This window comes from Cariama cristata, unplaced genomic scaffold (assembly GCF_000690535.1).
Source record: "Cariama cristata isolate BGI_N322 unplaced genomic scaffold, ASM69053v1 scaffold4287, whole genome shotgun sequence".
Taxonomy (NCBI): Eukaryota; Metazoa; Chordata; class Aves; order Cariamiformes; family Cariamidae; genus Cariama; species Cariama cristata.
In genome coordinates this window covers 26,815-48,534 of record NW_009628192.1, presented here as the reverse complement: position 1 = coordinate 48,534, position 21,720 = coordinate 26,815, and the positions used below count along the sequence as shown (strand labels likewise).

General features: G+C 42.8%; 1 protein-coding gene across 1 annotated transcript in view; it reads right to left on the bottom strand.

The window, feature by feature from the left end:
• Positions 1-21,720, bottom strand: part of LOC104165142 (mitogen-activated protein kinase kinase kinase kinase 4-like) — a gene marked incomplete at its 5' end in the record, with an annotated part of 61,388 nt that overhangs the window by 14,065 nt on the left and 25,603 nt on the right. The window contains 12 exons of the mRNA XM_009704700.1: positions 188-288; positions 2,352-2,486; positions 3,734-3,877; positions 5,535-5,693; positions 6,116-6,245; positions 7,086-7,259; positions 9,760-9,853; positions 14,075-14,193; positions 15,491-15,588; positions 18,491-18,606; positions 20,261-20,328; positions 21,166-21,297. Coding sequence (XP_009703002.1) covers positions 188-288; positions 2,352-2,486; positions 3,734-3,877; positions 5,535-5,693; positions 6,116-6,245; positions 7,086-7,259; positions 9,760-9,853; positions 14,075-14,193; positions 15,491-15,588; positions 18,491-18,606; positions 20,261-20,328; positions 21,166-21,297 — 1,470 coding nt within the window. The remainder of the gene's footprint in view (positions 1-187; positions 289-2,351; positions 2,487-3,733; positions 3,878-5,534; positions 5,694-6,115; positions 6,246-7,085; positions 7,260-9,759; positions 9,854-14,074; positions 14,194-15,490; positions 15,589-18,490; positions 18,607-20,260; positions 20,329-21,165; positions 21,298-21,720) is intronic.

The following is a 21,720-nucleotide window of genomic DNA, read 5'->3' as shown; positions in this document are numbered from 1 at the left end:
TTCACATCTAACAGAATCATGACAGTTTTATGCCTGCCATCTCCAATGTATGTCAGATAAGCTACATTTTGTTTAAAAGAATACTCATTTTATCTTTAACTAGAAATGAATGTTATACAAAGCAACAAAAAGTAAAGACTAGATAAGAGACAGTGACACATCTGAACCAAAGTGAAGTTTCACTTACCTTAAAAGCCATGAATTTGTGATAAGGCTTTGGAGCCCAAGCATAAACCTCCACTGAGTTTTTCAAAGCAATTACAAGGAATTTGATTCTCTCGTATTTTACTGTAATACAAGAAGAACAATTCCTTTGGTACCAGACAGACACTTAAATCAAAGACCATCTCATCACATGAAATAATTTCAATGGACTACTTGTAGAGGTAGACATTATCCAGCAAGGGAGACTAATGGATTCTGGACATCAATGTTTAATATCACCAGTGACAATACCTTGACTGGAAACGTATAGTTCATTTATTCTCAGTAAAGCCAGATGACTGTTAACAACATTTATACATTGCTTTTCATACATCTATGAAAAAAAAAAAAAAAATCTTACTAGTTGAGAAAAAAAGGCCTTGACCCTGCAGCTAAGCCAACCTACTTTATTTTTTTAAGTGTGAACACATACCAACATTGCTGGTTGTGATTAAGATACTTTTGGAGGAATGCTGGTTGTTAGCTGAACAATTCTGTTATGCTCTGCAGGATGAATTTTCATTTCACTGTTCACGTGTGGGGTTAAATCCCCATGTGCTAGTGTGGGCGAAGGACTTCCAGGTCTCTGAGATGAGTAAGCATTTAAGAGATGAACAATTTCTCTAAGTTGATTAAGTCATGTTGGGCCCATTGACAATAAATGACAAATCATGCACTGAAAATTAAGGCTTGTTTGTACATTGTGTTTTCACTCTGCCAGAGACAAGCATTTGCTTTGGAACAGAACGCTAGGGCATCACATCCCAATGCATTCACCCTCCATTTTATATTCAGTGTCTGCTTGGCAGGGATTTTTAAAAGATGCAGGTGTTATGCTACTGAAGTAAGGTTTGGTCAAGGGAGGAGAGCTTGATCAGCCCTTGCTGCTCACAAAAAGGAGCAGTTCACACTGGCCAAACATAGAGCAGATGCATGAAGAGGGAATAAGGATGGACACTGGTCAGGAAAACCTCACATCGGTAGAGAAAGAAAAAAATGAAACAAAACAAAACAAAACCCACAAAATCACCACAAACTCCACCAAAATACAGAACAGCACATCCTTTTCCTCTTCTACCTGGACAAACGGCTGTAAAACCAAAGGTCAAGATACAAGAAGATTCACCAAGAGAAAAACAACAACAGCTGTTTTGTCAAAGTAGTAAGAGAAGCTTGTGATATGTAAACACAGAAGCTCCTACCGAATGTTTGCCTAATTTTAGGATAACTATTTTTTTAAAAAAAAAAACAACACACCAAAACAAACCTCACACCAAACCCAAAGATGAGCATCTGAAGTGGAGTAAGTGAGTGCTTAGCTATAATCACAAAGAAATTAACAATGCACACCTGTTTCACATTCATTCTTGGATTTAACCCTTGCCACTTTTAAAGCCATGAGATATAAAAGCCAAAAAAATGTCAAGCAAGGCATTTATGAGAGCCAGCCACCTCACCATCTCCTGCACTCTATATCATTTCTCCATTTGACTTTGAAAAAGCAAAACTTGCGCTATACATCACACCCCCTCACACAGCTAAATGACAGAAACTATCACAATACTGATGTTCATCTTCAAGAATGAACTGCCTGAAAGCCAAATGAAAGCAAAATGTTTTTTCAACTGCTATGGTACCATTTCCAGTGTGTAAGTTTAAACAAAGGTGTATTTAGGTCTTTATGATCTAGAGACAGGGATGAGCTGTAGCACATCCAATCTGATCTACCTATGGACATCGTACAAATATGATTTACTAGCACTTTACTAGTCCAGTTTCTTAGCAGCTACTCAGGGCCAAGAGGGAAGCTGAATAGCATGGAGGTGGAAAATACCAGTCTAATTAAAACCTTAAGTAACTACAGAACTTCGAAACCTCTGACTGAGCAACAGACCAAGGCTGGCACTCCCTTCTTTCAGATGTCACAGGGAATACCCATAACATCATCTGGTAACTGCTGCAAGAAAAGATGCTACCTGGAATGTCAGACAGCAAAGCATCTGCTGTGTAAAACACAGGGGTTTGAAAGAACTCAGAGATACTCAGCCCAATACAATCCTGAAACAGAGCTGAAGAAAAATGCTGGTGTCATGAGATGCAAAAGGATGATTAAGCAGCTCTTCAAGAGAAAAACAAAAAGTCCTTACCGACTTTGTAGTGTACGCAGCCTTCCAGGTCACCCACAGACACCCAGCCTTGCCGCTTCTCCACCTCCGGATCATTGCGCAAAATTTTATTTCTCAGCCATGATAAGTAATATACCCTCAACTTATTCTTCTTCCCTAGATTTGCAAAACCAGACAGATATAACGCTTTAACTTACTGAGGTACAAACTCTCCCACACTTACAAAACGCCAGAGTTTTGTGACCTTGAGTACAGCGGGTCTTTGTGCCTCGTCAAGGTTGGAAAAGAGTCCAGCAGCACACAAGAAAAGCCCTGCGTGACGGTGATACGCAGGAGGGAGCTGCAACATGAGCAATCCTATGGCATTTGGCACATGTGCACTTACCTTGTGACCCAAGCTTCATGCAAGATGTTCACACTTGACTAACATTCTTCCCTCAGGCCAAAGAACAGGTCTCTATAGACACATGTGTTATCACAAATAATCACACTATCTGGAATTTACTCTTTGATGTGAAGGAACGAACACAGGTATGGCCTACAATAGCCATTTTGAATAAGTGACTCATTTAGTTCTAATTAACTGACAATCATCATTACAAGTAGCTATTTTCTTTCGGATGCCTTTCCAGGTGAGAATTACTTTGTCATCTTTCATCTCAGTCAATCTTTCTGTTGCTTTAGTTCGTAAGTACATACAGCCAACAGCAGTCTGGAATCACAGGTTAGTCTAAAAGAGAAGGACTGTGTCACATAAGCAACCGGACCTGGCAATATGGGACAAACAGCTCTCGCCATCCCCTATCACAGTGAGTCTGGGTTGGAGACAAGGAGCTGCCATTCCTTGCTGGACCTACATCTCTGACCTTGTGATGTGCTAAACATCCTTTGAGGCCACCCTCATCCATGGGGAATAAGGCCCTCAGTACCTTGCAGGGTCCAAGCTGTTTGTCAGCTGAAGACGCTACTCCATTTAATGTTACTGATGCTTTCACAGTATAGATCACTCTCATGTTACTGCTCATACATCTTGCTGAACACAGAATGAGGTTATTTAATGATTTTTTTAATAGAATTGTACTTAGATGCTCACTCATCACAGAAACAAGCAGACTGACTGACGAACTATAACTTGCTGAGAACCAGTTCATGTTAAGGATATGAAACACTTCATAGTTTCCACAAACTATTTTACACATTAACCAGGTAACAAAATATCCCAAAGCCTCTGTGAAATGAGAATGTAAATGTTAAAAATTCAGGAGAGTTTTCCTATTAACAAGAATAACTGCCCTGTGATTTTCTGTAAGAGGAAATTCCTCAACCTAGTTTATAACCTAATTTTTCTTTTTAATTGCTTCCAACCCCAATGCAGGTCAGATACTTTTAGACACTGAACTAACCTGATATAGTAATTAGCACATTGAGTCCTTCCAGAACATCCATTTGCTGGAATCGTCTCCTTGTAATCAGTGAATAAACTCTTCCTTGCCCACTTCTGTCCAGCAGCCACAATCCAGTCTCTGTTCCCACCAGTAAATTTACTCCTGTTGACACACAGAAAAAATACTGCATAAATCACCTAACGATTCAGAGGCCACTGAGTGTTCATTGTTTTGAGAACTGATTCTTATTTAGTCTTACTTAATGGTACCTGATAATTTCTCTGTTGCTCTGTGGATGACCGCCCAGAAAAACAAATAGGGAAAAAAAAAGGGTCTCGCCACTACAGTTTTTACCCAGCAGAACACTTCTATGCCCATGTAACTTGAAGAATGACTTGTTGCGCTGAAGTCAATATTGATTTAAAAAAAAAGGAAAATGCTTTGCAAACTTGAACTTCTCAAGTGACCTTGGAAAGTGCCTGTGAGCACTGCAAAAGTCCCAGTCCAGCACCACTCCACTGACAACACAAGAGATCCAACTAAATGATCTAAAGGTCTCTACCCATTAAAAATAAAAATAATAATAAAAAAATCCCTCTTTCCCCAAATACAACACTCAAATCACAGGAGGACCATACTCGTGGGAAGAAGGGCTGCTGTTAAAAGGAAGCAGAGTGTTTGTTTGTAAATGGTCTGTGTTTTGCAAGAATGTTTTCAATGCCAAATTAAAGGAGTGAATCCATCTGAAATCCAGCTGCTCCCAAGGAAGAGAAGGCTCCAGTGGGTTGCTGACATCAGAGAATGTAAAAAATTGTGTTCAGCTGGCATGACAGCTACGTTTCCTAATCAGTAGGTTCTAAAGAAATGACAGGAGGTATCCTGCTGTAACAAGCAACTGCCTCTACTGGCAATGCTCTGATGAGTACCCGGTGCTCTTCAGCCTCAACGCACATTTAATTACAGACCTTGCCACGCAGCTCTGTTTTTAATTTAAAATCTTGGACTCCTACAAACATACATTACACAAAATCCGTGAAGCTGTAAACTGGAAATCTACATTTTCTTTGCATAGTGTTTCATCTACTTCATTCATTTTCCATTCCAGACTCAAAAAGTGAGGAGTAAAAGGCTGGGTGACTCCCACAAGATGTTTTTGTTCTTCTGAAGTACAAAGATGGTTAAAACAACTCAAGAGCTTAGCTAGCGTGAGACTGGGACACGGTTTACAGTTGAAAACTGGTCTGACTACACTCACCTTGGTTTTATACCATGTGAAGCTGACCCTGTAAAAAAGGGTGATCCAGCAAGGTTCTGAGTAAGCACTGACAGCAGGAACTAAGGAAGCCAAGCTTTTGGAAAGACTAACGCCTGACTTGCTTCACATATAGGTTGGAATACCTAACACATGTGACAGCAAACGGCTTCAACGTTTGGATTATTTCCACTGAGTCAGGGCTTAGTGTGATCAGCTGTACTGGTATGCAGCTAAGACAAGAGTCAATATCATGAGGTGCGTAAGTTACTAAAACATTTGCAACTTTCGGCTCTTCCAATGAGCACAGTTTCAACCTGGTGCCCGATCAAAACGTTTTCTCATTCTGACGTACAAAATCCTTTGCAACTCTAAGTCATCGTTTTGCTATCTTCTACCAGGAAGGCAGTGTCATACGAGTGACACAGGTATCTGCTCAGTGATCCACTCCAGGACTTTCTGTCAGGAGAGGTGCAACACAACTGTGAAATCTGCCTCGCATATACTGGCAGCCTTTCCTGCTGCTGCCTTCCCTCCATACACATGCCCAAGTACTTCTGAGCTTACCCCACAAAGCAGCACAAAGGACCTCGGAGTTGAATTTCTTCTTATATTTACGAATTTCTGGACTGTCACTCTGTGGGCGGATATTTGTTGGGTTGACGTTGACAACGGAGCCCTTCCTTGCATTTTCTCTTCTGACAGGCTCAGGTTTTGCACTAGATGCTAGAATGAAATATGCATATGAATGACATATGCAATCATAAAAAATGTGAGTGTTTGGCTACATCTCACATTTGACCTGTTTACGGCAGAATGAAAGAAACCCCAGAGGGGTGAGAAAACACCTCGGGAGCATTACATAGCCAGAGAAAAAAACCAAAACAACACAGTTCGTACATCTGGAAAATTCCTCAGGCATTCCTGAGTAAGCACTGTGGTAACACATCAGCAGAGTAGAGCAAGCCACATCTGGAAGAAGGGCAGAAGCAGTACAATGAAAATTCATAGCAATGTGGAGTTTCAGTTTCTGGAGATGTTACTGACAGTTTCCATTTCCAAGCAATAGGCCCTCCCCACTCTCGCCTCCCCCCCCCCAGAAAAGAAACCCAGAGTGACATGTTATGAGAAGAGTAAAGCAAACTCACGAGAACTACAGGAAGGTCCTACTGGACTGGTGGGAGGGGTGATTGGCAGAAGTCTAGGATCTATGAATGAAGTAAACGATGCTGTAGACGATGTACTGCTCTTTGAAGGTGTGCTTTCAGTGCAAACGGTCTACAATGGAAAACAAGAGCTGCTTCAGAAAGACAATGCTAGGGGAGCAGACCGCACATAGCAATGCAGTGCCCCTGAGGTTCAGAAGAAATGGCACTTGGTGTACTTCGACATGATGAACAGCCTCAAAGCAGTAGATACACAGTACAAATTCAGTGACAGAAGAGGAGGCCTGAGCAGGGAGTTGTGTCAGGATGCTTAGCCAGGCTGCATTGCACTAACCAGCCCCCAGAAGAGGAGCACGTCGATTACTCCCTGCTGTCTCATCTGCAGCAGGGCATTGCTCAAACCTCTTTGCAGCAAGGAGGATGCTGTCGCCTCAAGTAAGGCAGTCTAGGACATGACCTCTGCCAGAGCTGTTATCTGCCTCCAGTGACACACGTCTCCCCAAGAGACCCCTGTGCCCACAGCAGTGTTAGAGTCCCTTTGGGGCTGCCAACCATGCTGCCCTGGTCCCTGTGCACTCCCACCTGACACTTGGATAGAAGAAAGCCAGGGACAATGAGCGCAGGCAGACGAGTGCTGCTTTGCTGATGTGACAGGTAAAGGAGCAGAGGGTACAAGCCCTTCTAGCTTGTGTAAAGGGGAGAAAAAAGGAAGGAAAGAAAAGGGAGCAGAGAGAGATGGGGCAAACAGATGGAACAATAAAATCTGTTAGGGAGCTCAAGATTTCTCACCCATCCCCCAGACAAAACTTTTAAAGAAAAGAAGGGATGTGGTGCAAAATCTCATCATAAAAAGGGACAGGTTAGATGAAGTTAAAAGGCTCTCAATCTTGGGCTCCTAAGAGCTGGAAGAAAATGACGGTACAAGTCCTTCAATCTATAATATATCTCTTACCTTATTCAGAGGTTTGCTCTGAGGTTCCTGGCTAGTCAGTGGCACTTTCGGTGGATTTACAGAGGAGTCTGAAATTTGGCTTTGCTGGAGGAGATCTGGCAGGAGATAGTTCTGGTTGTTTACGCTCCAGAGGCCTTCTTGGGCACTAGAAATTTGTTTCCCTAAAATCTGATCCTGCATATGAGAACATACAGTTAAACTCCACATTTAGCATACTTCCAATGCACTGTGGAACTCCTGTTAATTAGGACAATAAATAATGACTGCACAGGGAGAGGTGCCCTGAGTGATGCATCATGTAAAGACAAACTCTATGGAAAGATTAAAATAAAAAAATTAAATGCAAAAGTGCGTGGCAAACACCTGAGACATCAACACTGGCTTCCACTCCTGAAATGCTCCACAAATGTTCCTCATCTATGTTACATCAATCACAAGTAAAGAAGCAACCTCATCTTCAGAGTCACTTGAGACAGAATCAAATGACTTGTCCTAACATTACAGATCTGACCTCTACCTATCACAGTCGGAAGCGGGTAGTTCTCGGTTCTGGACCTGCATTTAGCTCAAAGCCCCTTACCATTCATTTCATTGTTACTTTCCATTTACTGAATTAGGAAACCTTATTCTAGAATGATGACGTTCACTAGGATCCAGTATCCGCATTTCCAGTACAACGATGCTTGGTACTGCAGACCTCCTTACAGGATCCCACCAGCTTCCAGGACATACTTGTAAACTACGTATGGTGTGAGGCACCACACAAGCTCTCTCCCTGAGAGCACAAAACGTGGAGTCAGAGGTCGGTTTCTGGGAAGGCAGGGCTAGAAGCTTTGAGAGGAAGAGAGATGGGATGTGTAAAACAAGTGGTGTCCCAGATGGGGAGGGCAGTGCAGAGGGATCTACCCCTGGCTGTGATCGATCAGGGTAACTGAACACCATTGGCACTGGAACGTAGAGAGCAACAGGAACCAAGCACTACACTAGAAAATTCCTCCTGAATTACAGCTGAGCAAAAACCACCACTGAACTCGAGCAGTTTCTGGCTGGTTGAATTCAAGGCAAGTCTGTACATTGTAGTGACTTTGATAAACAACCTACTAAAATCAGATCAGCTTTTTTGAATGCTGGCCAAAATATGAAAAAAAAAAAAGAGATCATTCTAAATAAAAGACATGTGCCTTTTAAAAGCCAAGTAATTAACTAGAAATCAAATTGATGCTCTAAGGATTTTACAACTTCATTTAGATACAAAAAACCAAACCATACATGTCAGTATTTGAGATTAGAGAATCAAGCCAGTAAGGGGCTTTTTTTTGTTTAGTTTTGAGTCAGATTCAGCTGAACTGAACCAAGCCCCCACTTGAATCATTTGAGCAGTGTGGTACACCCTAACCACTTCAAAGCAGTTCATGCTGATGGGCCAGGGAAAGGAATGTTGGAAGACATCATGAAGACTCATGATCGCTGTGGTTGGTGGAAGCAGAGGTGGGAAGAATGGGTAGGAGTCTCCATGAGAAGGAAGGTATCAGAGAGATTTGTGAGGAGAGGTGGCAGTCATCTATCTGTTCTCCCTCTCACATTGTCCTCCCCAAACCCACCAGCAAATGTGACATTCACTCTTTTCCATCCTCCCTCATCCTCAGTCTGGGCCTCAAAGACCCCATCCTTCTCCTTTCCCTCAAGCAGCCTATTTCCAATGCCTGGATATCATGCAAAAGGGAAAGCACTGGGCTGGTTTTGCCACAAGAAAAATGCTGGTTTTGCCCCACTTATAATTCCTTCTCTGAAGCAGGGTCTTTTCTCCTCAAGGAGGGTGGGATGAAGGCAAAGTGGGACTCCTTCCCCAGTCAGGAAGGATGCCACTCTGGTCTGAAGCTTAGAAATCACACCAGAGGCAAAGAAAACTCCTTTTTCTTCCTAGCCCTGCCACAGCTCACACAAGCATCTCTGGGGAAAACACCAGTTTCACAGCAATTTATTTTCCCTATCTGTGAAACAAGAGTATACTCAGTAATATGTGAGAAGTGCTGTGACGCTGAGTACAAGTCTTATTACTGTAATTTTTTTTGTTTTCAACCACAAAGTACATTGTTCTGCTTTGTCTGTCTTCATCTTTTCTGCACTAATATTTATCACAGGGGAAAATCCACATAACTTGAAGTCTCTACTAGAAACTACAGCTGGGAAGGAACCACAACATGACAGATGAGAAAACAAGTATTTTTGCTAAGCCAGTAGGGAGAGATGAAGTGTTTTTCCCCTCTTGTGGTAATATTTTAAGTACTATGAGGTAGTTCTCTTTAAATTGGAATAAAAAAGGTCAAGATTTTTAAAAATAGCAACAATGCACACCAACAATAATCAACAGCATTGCTTTTTGCAACCTGCCCAGTGCCTTCAAGAAATACATGGACATCAGAAACTACTACCAGGTCAATAACAAGGACAAATAAAGAAGCGCAATTTTGTACCTAAATGTAACCATTTTTATAGGAAGCATAAAACCTGAAACTACATGTTTTTTCAAGGCTTATAGCTATAATTTGCAGTGACAGAGTAGGACTTCAGAGTGAAAACACTGTCGAAAAGAAATGGATACAGCGTTTATCGTGCACATTAACGATCTGACACCCCCCTACTGTACCCACCCCCTTACAAATGGTCAAATTACCTTCTGTTCTGCGACGGTGCTTTGGGGTTTCAGTTCAATCCCATCTGGTACTCTCGTCCTTGAGAAATCTGCCACTCTGCTGCTCAGCAGTTGCCTGGTAACAAACTCCAATTAATGAACAGAACTACTTGGGGGGTGGGGGGTGGAAGAGCCCAAACCCCAAAAAACCCCACATACACATGTTCAAAAGTGAGCATAATTAACATTCACCAGTTACACTTAAAGGTTCTTCTACAAAAGCAAGCTGATTAGTCTGTGGATGTGCCTGGACGGACTCGAGCCTGAGGATCACTCGCACACAGCAGGAAGCTCTCCCCACCCGGACGGAGAGCATCCCTTTATCTCCTTGCATTTCACCCATCATTTTTCAGACACTGCATAGCTCAGGCAAGTGAGAGCTGGTCCCTCAAGCTGTCATTTGGGAAGTGCGTACTTCAAAACTTCTCCTGTTTCCCCTCATACAATACTCTGCAGGGTGCAATTATGAGCTCCCCTGCTCTCCAGAGAAAGGGCATCAGCTGCACTTGCAAGGGGGAGAGCCGCTGCTCTTCTATATGCTGGTATCAAGGACCTCTCTGCCAGTGCCTACTGGGACAGGCTACACTGGAATTTCATACTGTGAATCAGTCCCTGAAACATGGACATCCTCACCTTACGTACAAAGAAACAAAGAAAATGTTGCCCAGTGCACACAGAGACAGGAGAACGTAAGAGCTGCTGGACTGGCTGGGGCCAAAAGCCCACCTAGCCCAGCATCCTGCCTTCAACAGTGACCAAAAGCAGATACCTAAAGAGAGAGTAAGAACGAGGCAAGCATCTGTTGTGATATACCCCAGCATACTATTGCTTCCCACACAACCAGCGGTATATCTTTGTGTTTTAAACTTTTTCACCCAAGTGGAACTGCCTCAAACTTCTGTCAGTGAGGCTCTGGCCCCATTTCTGTGCATTTCCACCCCACATTATTTCTTTACTCCACTTATTTATTGATATTAATTTATTACTGCAATCCATTTAAGCCTATTACATTTCTGTCTCCTTTCTAGTAATTATAAAACTGACTGGGTTCAGGATGCCGGTGTCAGGGCCTCTACCGTGCTACACCACAACTGCTAGGAGAGCTTAAGGGGTTTAGTTTTTTTTTAAATGTTGCCCAATGCAATAACAAAGAAGGTTTGGTGAGAGAGCTACCAACTTAAGATGGCTGTGAAGGAGTAGAAGTTTTTGTGGCTTTTTTTTGTTATTTTTTGGGGTTGGGCCATCCGTGCCCCTGCCCCCCCATCTATGGGAGTGGTAAATATTTGCATACCAAACTTAGAAGGAACGGCAAGATATGGAGTACAATTAACGGTGAGTGCAAGGACCTGTTCTTATCAGTAAAGCAAGCAGCAGCTGATCTTAAAAGATGTCAACCTCCCACTTATTGGGGGAGAAAGTAATTCCTAGCCAAGCACACACCTGCACCCACCTTGTTCAAATTTTCACAGAATCACAGAATCGATGTGGTTGGAAGAGACCTCTGGGATCATCGAGTCCAACCTTTGCCCTAACACCACCATGTCAACTAGACTGCTGGTAGATGATTGCAAGAGGCTTGGCAAGTTCTTTTGCCAGTTCCCTCATTACTCTGGGGTGAATCCCATCGGGGCCCACAGACTTATGAGAGTCTAACTGGCACAGCAACTCGCTAACTGTCTCTGCCTGGATTATGGGGGCTTCACTCAGCTCCCTGTCCTTAACACCCGGCTCTGGGGGTTGGGCGTCCTGAGGACAACTGGCCTTGGTATTGAAAACTGAGGCAAAGAAGGCATTGAGCACTTCTGGTTTTTCCTCATCCCCTGTCAGTACGCTACCCTCTGCATTCTACAAATGATGGAGACTCTCCCTGACCCTCCTCTTTTGCTGCCAATATATTTATATAAACTTTTTTTATTATCTTTAGCTGCAGTGGCCAAATCAAGTTCTAATTGGTAGGGAACAGCATACAAATAGCAGAGAGAGGAAGCTGAACTACACAAAATGAGTCTCGGGAAACTCAGTGCTTGTCGGGATTGTGAGTGCTGCAGGCATCGGCAGAGGAAGCACTCTCAACAGAGCAGGAGAAATTAGCATCAATGGGATAGATATGCCATACAAGCAAGAAAGATGCTGGATCACATACACTGACATCCAGTTCCTTAAAACAAAAACCTGGTGTGTGTGAGGAAGAATTCTGGCTCATCTCACAGAAAAGAAAAACAAGACCAATAATTGTTTTGCTGGTGAAAGACAGCTGCGCTTAGTCCTGGCTTCCTCAGAAATGAGCCTTCTCAGGGTGGTTAACAGGATTCATCCAAAAGAATATGAAGCTCTTTCTCTTGCATATGTGCATGTCCCAAGTCTAGTCCTACTGGACACCTCCATGAAAGCTGACGCGTGGATGTCAAAAGCTGTTCCACAGCCCAGGCAAGAACAAGAAAACACAGACTGTTTTCAATAGCCAACTAAAACTTGCCCCAGGGTGTCCCAGCTGAAGTCCACACAGAAACACTCCGACAGACTGCAAGTGGCTTCAGATCCTGCATTCACATGCTTTAGATAGCAAGAAAAACAAAAACCTTCACTTTATCCAGAATATGCAAAGTTTCAATGCTGGCTGCTGCTTTCAATTTGACCACTAACTTCTATTTACTTGGTAGTAATCAGGATATATTTCCCAAAGTATCTATCTTCTAATATGAATGATGTTCAGCTGAGATGAAGGGACTTCGTTAATAGACAAGATTATACTTTTAATTTTACAGGAGTCCTTGTGGTAGCTGTGTGCAAACCTGACAGAGATCATCCTGCTAATTCCACTTCTCTAGAGGACTGGTGGATCTCACACACAGAGGAGATGCAAACAACACAGGCAGGTTTCCAAAGGCAGTGATATCACTCCTTCAAATCATTACAGCATGCAAGGATCACAGCAATCTAACACTTACACAGCAAAGTCATTGTTACAGGACAAATCCATATTTTTATGTAGAGTCTTTCTGAGGTCTAGGATGAATTCTATGACCTAGAGTGAATAAAACTTTTTACAGATCAGAATAAGGTGGTTTGGAAGAGGAGCAGTAAGAAAATAAAGGCATTACAGTAAAAATACAGCTCTTTCAGGTGCACTGAATAAGCCACAAGATTTTTAACTTTCTCCCTTCTCATCCCTCAGCTTTGAAAATGAACTTCAGAAATGCAAATCAAGAGCATATGCAGGCACAAAACCTCTACCTTCTTCGGAGCAGCACAGGGGAAAGGACTGGTACCAGGCCAACACAATAGCTCGCCAACAGCGGTACAAATCTGTGCATCTCTTCCTAAAGACTGACAAAACTGCATGTGCAATTATGTCAGAAGAGCAAGAGCCCCACCCCAGAGAGCTCTGTGGCCCTGTGATGCTTCCAAGTAAATCCTAGAACTTGAATTAAACTGAAGTCTATTTGCAAAAAAATTAGAAGTTTCATTCATCAATAGTAAAAAATAATTCTGTTTGCTGTTCCAAACAGCGGGGCCAGCCAACTGATCCCTCGACTCTCTTTCACTTGAACTAGCAAGCTATTCACGCTCCATTATTTCTCAGCAGAATACACATTTTGCATGACAGGTGAAACACCACAAGATGTCAGTCACAAAATCAACAAGAGAAACTGGAAAGCTAGAGAGAAACAGTTCAGGTGCGATCAGCTTGGTACAAGCCACAGCATCATCTGGCAACCACAGCAATTGTGCAAAATAACAATATTAAAAATAGAGCAAATTTTACAAAAAACAAATCCTGCTTATGCTATCCCCTCTTTACAAACAGCCCTGGTGAAAGAATCAGCTTTTCAGAGGTAATTATTTCTCCTGCAGTGAACAGACTACCTGAATACAAGGGTCATGTCTACCTTGCTTTTGTTCACTGTAACCTGTACTTAAGCATGCAGGCATACAGCTTGCTTTCTCTCTCCTTTTTTCTTTCAAAAATTCCATTTAAACATAGAACATTGTGAAGTAATCTTTATAAAAGCACTACCTATTGATATTCAGTTAAAACTAGACATTTCCTTATTGTCCCAGGGCAGCAAGTCATCAAAGCTTATTACACTGCATACATCTGATGGAGCAAACGTTTACCCCCGGGAGTTCATTATAGTGCAATTAAACTGCTTAATTACAACTGACATAAATGACTGATAGTAACTTCAGAGGGGAGGTAATATTTCTGTATGCCAACTTTTTCTAGATATTTAGAAGTGTGTAACAAAAAGGAAGAAAATAATAATAATTAAAAAAAAATAAAAATCAAGCCAACCTTGTGTGGTTCATGTCATCTTCATCACTGCTGCTGACTTCGTCACTTGATGAGGAATAGTCTGCTGCTTTTAAGAATGAGTTGGCACCGTCCTTCCCCTTGGCAAAGGAGCCTGGACTCTGAGTAAAGAAAACTCAGTTGATTATTTTTTTTCCCCCTCATGGAAGAACCCATTGCTAAACAGCGTGTGCAGTATTTTACTGTGCCAGCAAATATAGTTATTGTCACTTCCCCACCAAAAAAGCTTTATTAGCAAGCTGATGCTTTTGTTGGTCCATCACAAGTGAATGTTTCTCACAGGAAAGTGACCTAAGCCAAAACACCTGATTTTCCTAAAAGTTGAAAGGTGATTAACTTTAGTCAGTATGTTATTTTGAATCTCAAACATTTATGATTCAATCTTCACACTTTGCAGGAGCACAGAAGTACTTCCTTTTTCGCAGAAGAAAAGGAATCTCTGCACCAGGACTAAAAGATTACATTGGTTTGAGTTTCATTCTAGCTCTGAACTACCTTGAGGCTTGCGGGGCCATGCCTGAGCATAGGCTGTGCCTGTGCAGACTGGGTACGAAGCACCTTTGCGCTGGAAATGCAATACCAACACAGCACAGGGCAGTCAGACATCCCAGTCCTACAGGAACTCGTATATAGGCTTCCCACACACTATTGGCAATGGCCTAAACACAAGAGTCTTCTTCAAATCTCCAGTTCCAGACAAGCCAGGAGAGGCTGGGGACTCGGGTAAGCTGCAGCGGTCCCCTGCTGCCCAGCTCTGCATCCCCTGAAGCCACCCAGGTCTGCCTGCAAAGTTTTAAAATGCTAAGCATCCTGCAAACTTTTAAAATGCCAAGCATCCTGCAAACTTTTAAAATGCCAAGCATCCCACGTATGAGCTATTGCACAAGGCACCATGAGCTCTGGTTGTCTGGTAGGCATCCCCCTCCTTCCCTCAACACCACCAAAGAAAAGAAATGCCTCAGTAAATAAGACAGAGAAGTAGCAAATATCCCTTCCATCAGTGGCACATCAGCTGGTAGCACGTATTCCAGGCAGTTACACACTGGATATTTGCACAAGTCACTGGCATGGTCTTGACTTTTGGGCTGCATGACAAATGATCAATAAGTTCCGGAAATATTAAAGACATAGCCTTCCTTTCTAAAGATCTATGATCAGACGGGTTCAGGAAAACTGAACTCTCTGTCGACAACCTGAGCTGGACACAAGTCAGACCCGGACCGAAAGCCGATGAGACACGTTGATGCAGCAGTAAGCTCGAGCCAGCCCCACGCGGCCTCTCAGATGGACTCATTAGCAAGCAAACTCCAGCACCGACAGAGGAGCTGTCTGCATAGACATACCCTGAGTGAAAACTATGAATAAATCAAAAATATCAGTGGATTTAAAAGAACCTACTGCAATCTGGCCCAGGTGAAAAACTTTTTCAGACTTCTTATGCAGCTGTAAGTGGTTCTGGGACAAAGCGTTCTCTGCCTCAGCTGGTCCTGGATTCCCTGGGGGGGGGGGGGAAAAAAGTTTCTTTTTTAAAATGCATGTGCAGCAGAGTGAGAGAGGGGACCAGTAAGACAAACCACATATAGTTACCACCCAAAGCAGAAACCAGGCTGTGCTGACAAACTTCTTTTTTCTCTTTGTTGCAAAGGGAAATCTTTTTGCATTTCCCAGTAGTTCTGGATGCAACAATATTACATATATAGAGTGATACTGGTGCGGTTTAATGCTGCAAGAGTAAGACAAGTAGACCAAAACCTTGGCAACATGCTGCCACCACGCACCAGCAACAGTTCCATGGACCAGAAGGCAGCTTGCAAGGGAAAAAGGTGAGGCCATACTAATCCCCTCCTCTGGATCCTCTTCTTGTGGGGAGACAGCTCATCATATCAGCAACTGTCGGTCATATTCCAGCACTAAAGGTGCCACCCAGCTATATTCCTGTGACTGCAGACAGAAGGGGTCAGGGAGAGGGTACAGGAGCCTGGGCCCCTGATGCACATTTTCATGAGCAAATAGATGTGGTGCCAAGATCTGGCCTTCATAAAACTGTTGCACAAAACCAGTCTAAAGGGGCTGATTCTCTAAACCCAACTGGGCTGAGGGTAAACAGCTGCACTAAACTCCAGTCATGAGCATGGGGTCAAGCTAAAAGCAGAAGAGGATTCACCGCTTCCCGCAGCGTCACAGGGAGAACCCTTTTCCAGTCCCTGCTTCCCTTGGGGCACAGGGAGTGTCACTTCTCAGCTCCCACTTCCACTCTGCGCTGTGGGGAAGTAGGTAATAACAGCCCTCATTTTTGCAGAGAGCTGGCCCCTGCCGCGGGCCAACTCAGCGTTGGGTGGCACCTCGTGACACTCTGCCCAAGGTCGTGTACGGGTAGCAAGGAAGCTGCGGCACTATGCTTCCCTCCCAGCTGGCATGGGGACCTACACTTGCCACCATGCTTGCACAGCTATTGAATATCCAAGCAAACAAGACTAGAGGAGCTGGACTCCATCTGCATGTGCTGATGCTATGTTAGGACAGATGCTCGCTAGTGACTCTTCCCTTTCAATGCCCCCACTGCCCAAAAAGCTACCTGGGAAGCACAAAAGCAGCCTCAGAGAGATGCTGTCCTTTGCACACAATTCTTGATACACGTGAAAGGAGAGAAAGCAGATGTGCCCTCACTCTGCCACTGCAACACACTAGCCAGCTCAATGTCTACCTCGTTCAGCAATTTCTCCCATGACTATCCCACTGCTACCAACAGGACTCCTTGCAAGTTAAGGGGGAAGAATTCAAGCTCACACAAATTAGGATTTGTATTTGGTAATTTAGATAGTTTTATCACAATGGTTTCACGTATTCATGCATTTTGCAAAGCTTTTAAAATTCAGAATTCCTTATTGGTCAATGAGTGCCTAAGCAACTCAGCAGAAGTATTAGCTTTAAAGTATTTATAGCCCTTTCCTGCCCAATTCATTATCCCTGTGGGTTTGGGAAAGCAACAAACTCTTTCTGGAACACCATATGCCAGAACTAGCAGTAATTTAATGACACTTAAGAACCCAAGGAGACAGTTTAAACCACAAGGGAGATTTTCTATTCTTTCCATTGCTGGTGAGGTTTTCATTTCCCCATGCCAAAATAGCACACGAGTTACACATCATGCAGACATTGCAAAGCTGAGCTGGGCTGTTGCACATTGTTCTTCTCTATGCTGTTATTCAAACATAAAATGACATAAGAGCAAAAAGAAACAAAACCCAAGCAGTTTAAAGTGTGCTTTGGATTCCTCTTGAAGCAAAGCTTCCTATTCTGTGTAGTTAGTTAAAGCAAAACTGGCTTGACGCTGTAAGTGTAATAAAGGAGCAATTTGTTCTTCGTTTATCAAGGGCTTGCAAAGTAACGATGTCAGCCTCAGTTTAAAAATAAATGACCTCAGCAGCTCACTGGTGTGGTTTCAGATCATTTTTTGCATCCACCCTGCTTCAAATTGGGCATGATTCCCCACATCCCCCATCTTTAGTAGTCAATCTCGATGCAAAGCATTGCAACACACCACTGGTTTGCAAGGAGCTACCCAAGAAATTGCCCTACAGTTGACCCACAGAAAACGCCCTTAGGAATAACAACAGAGGAACAAAGCTGTCCACTTCTGCTCCATGTCCCCATCTGCCAGAATCTCAGGTCACGTCTCAGGAACCAGAGTCTGTACCACAAAAAATCTGCACAACCATGAGCAAGCCCGCTGCGTTCCTACACCACTACAAGTGATACCAAGATAGCTTACAAAGTTGCACTTCGCTTAAATTGCATGAGGCTATCTCTACCTTTTAACTTCCTTTGCCCTTTTTTTTTTTTTTCCTTCAGTTCCACTATCTTTCTGCAAATAACAGAATATTGGAGGAATGTTTCATAAGGTGCTGTACAGAGCCTTAGGCTTCCTTCAGCCAGTACATTATTAGAGTGCAGAAATATTAGTGTGCAGCAACTGCGCATCTGTATCATCTTATCAGTGGGCAATGCAAAAAAGCAGCATACGGTTATGCAGAAAATGCCAATGGGTGAACATTAGTATTGAATTACATCTGTATGTCTGTAATGTTGGCTCTGCTGAGTTTCAGCGGTGTCAGTAAGTGCAATGGAACTGATTTTCTTCATTCCTTAATTGAGGCAATTCAAATTTTCTATATGGAAATATGTTCATAGTCACTTTGTAACTCAAAAGAGGAAGTGTTTATATTTTAGGAACATGGAACCATAAAATCCAGAGGTCTTTCAAAAGCCTATCACCAGAAGATATCATTAAAAAAAATATGCCATTTGCAATGTAGCACTTGACACCCTGCAGAAGCCCGTTTCGAGTGATAGGAATTTTGCACATTTTGACTGATGAATCTTTGACTTCGGAATCACCTGAGGTTGACCGGCTGCTCTGATGAGATCCCATCTCCCACTGCTTGTTGCCAGGAGTGCTGCTGCTGCTGTTTAGCTTCAGAGCATGTCCCCCGGGGGATGACTGATGAGTATTACTAAACAGAAAGACAAAAAGCAGATCAGACTATCTTTCATGCAGGGACACAGACTGGAACGGACCTCCTAGGCCACTGAATCGAGTTCCCTGCTGTTACTGTATGATATAATCCTCCTGATAAACAAAAATTTTATACTCATTGCTGCTCCAAACAGGGCCACCCAGTAGCGAGAGAAGAAGATGGAAGGGACAGTTTCCTTTGGGCAGTCATTCTGGGAAATTACAGAGATTCTCAAGTCATTACAAAATATCCTACAATATGTACTTCTCCCTACTATACTATCCTACTATATGTACATCTCTTCACACGCGTGTCACTCCTGATTCCAAAACCTCATGGCTTTTACAAATAATGAAACCTGCTCCAGTACCGTCCCAGAGGATAGGTCATCACCCACTTATCAGTGGAGAAAGGAATGCATCGGACAGTAAAACAAGCTGCCAAGCTTGTGAAGTAAAACAGTGACTCGCCCAGAAACCCAGCCTCAGAAGCCACTCACTTGTAAAACTGTGGTTTACTTAACATGTTTCTTTTCTGCTTTGCCTCCTATAACTCCTAAGTAGAGAGTATTTAGGGCTTGACTTTTAAGTAAAGTTATTTCAGATGGTATTTTTGACTCTGGCTCATCAGAAGTGCCGCACATTGTTTTGTTATGTCAGCTAAATCTACTTCCCTTTCAAATCTCTCCAACCCTGTTTTCTCACAGCATTATGTTCCCTGATTAGACATCCAGTGGGGGCTACCCTTTACCACTGAGCTCTCTGCATCCTTGGTCTTTTCTCCTGGGATATGAAAAAAGTACAGTAGCCTTAAGGGCAGACTGCCAAAATAGTCAAGATACATCTACAGACAGACTGTTCAAGCTATTACCAGAAAAAACAAAGTTACAGGCACAAGCTTCACAAGCTATAATAGTAAATGTCTATACAGGGAGTCGGGGCCAGATCCCCGCACACCAAAGTATCCAAACACCTAACTCCCTTTTGGAACCAATGGCACTGGAGCTGATGTAGAGCATCTGCAAGAGCATCCAGGCAGCCCTGACCGGCTCCGCTCCCACCTGCCATCATGAGTGTCGACAGGCTAGGATCTCAAGTAACCTGCACCTTCAGCAGCCACTTACTCTGATGTGAAGGGAAAGTAAAGTATCACCAACTAACAAGAAGTTAAATGACTGCATGAGATGCTGCCCGTTAACTGTGAAACAGATGCACAACTCGCATGCCACCCACTCGGGAAGGCCAAACAGGCTGAACTAAATGAAACAACTCATTGCAGGAATTATTACAGATGGAACAGCCCTTATATATTAAAGATGCTGCTTTCCAATAGAAGACAGAACTACCTTGCATGTAAAGGAGGAGGAGATCTACAAGAGGCTTGTTTCTCTTTAAATCAGTTATGTCAATCATTAAAAGGAAGCTGGCTCAGACACTTCCCTCAGGTTTAAGATCAGGAAGTTTGGTTAGTTATTTTTGTGGACAAACTGACTCAAAAGACAAAATAATTGTAACTGTTATTAAATGAGGTATGAACTCAAGTCAGTTTTAGAGTTACTGAGGTTATGGTTTTGTTTTTAATAAATCAGCTTTAGTTTTCCTATTGACAATAAATCAGCATTAGTATAAGCATAAAACACTTAAGAGCTTACCTTGAAAGGCATCTCTGATGGCCAGGCTGATCCCTGCTGTAAAATTTAGAGGTTGTCCTTTCTGGAACCTTAAGGATTTAATCAAATGTTTTAAGGTTGCTACTGATACTTTAGACTCAGTTAATAAACCTAATGCTTACCCTCTATCAATGCAATAATAAGACTAACCAACATAAATGAATAACGCTTCAGTGGGACCTGTGGAAAGGTCTTCCATGATATCAACACTGGAAGCTGCAAGTCAGCAGCAGGCGCTTCCAATTTGCTCCAAGCCTGTGCAATCTATCAGGATGCAGACTGCAAGTGGTTTGCACCTTTCCTTACAGTCAGCATTATTCTTGGTCAATATTTAAAGCAGACAGGGAAAGGCATCTGCAGTCACTTAATGCAGCTTTCCCTAGGTGGTGCATTACCTTATGTTGCTACCAAAGGGTTGGGGGAAGGGAGAGACACACACACACCCCCCTCCCTCCCAATTGCAAAATAATAAAATAAATACACGCACACATGCATATACACATCCCTGCACAAAGGTTCTTGTACTTCTTCTTAGAAATTCTGTTAAAATGAGAAATACACCATCACCTGAGTTACACAAACTATTGAGCTTTTCTGCAACAAGCCAGATTTTTCACACAAAGGGCAGCTACAAATACTTGGTCTAACAAAACAAGCGTATCTGCACTTGCAGATCCCACAGATACTCTACACACATAAACTCAGAACACTGACCTGTTTATAAATTTGTACCTTCTTTCTAGATTACTGAGACCCAGTTAATGTACAAGCAATGAGATTTTCACTGAGTTTCGTGAAGCCCAGAGGAGGAATACTACACAGCACAGGGGAACCGAGCGGAGTGCTATTAACCACCAACAGTGCCAAACACCCCGAGTTTCACATACCTTTGGGGGTTGTTCTTCATTCTGACTCACGTTCCAGAATACGTCATCCTGCAAAGGGCTGAGTGGTGTCGTCACCATATCTGACAGTGAACTGCTGTGGTACACATCCTTACTGGCCCGGAAATTTTCACACTTGAAACAAATGAAATACACGTTGAATTTTACTTCCCTGCCTATGTAACAGGTCCCAATCTCAACAGATATCAATGGTTCTTTCTGAGATCAAGTTTTTAGTAAACATACAAGGAGTTTAGATACAGCCCTACTCACCCTTGTTCACTGTGAAGTTATTCATTTCCAGCATATTAGCATGTTAGGCACAAATCTTTCAAGGTGAAGAGCACAATAAAAAGAAATCGTAAAAACATCTATGCTGTACATGTATCTCCCCTTCTTAAATCTATGGAGATGCTAATAGGTCATCGGCAATGGACAGTGAATTAGTCAACTGGATGATGCAAAAATTACTGTTGAATAAGTATATTTCATTCAAATCTGACCAATGCTTCCACTTCAGAATTTAGATAGTATAATCACTGGGGGAACCCACCTGCC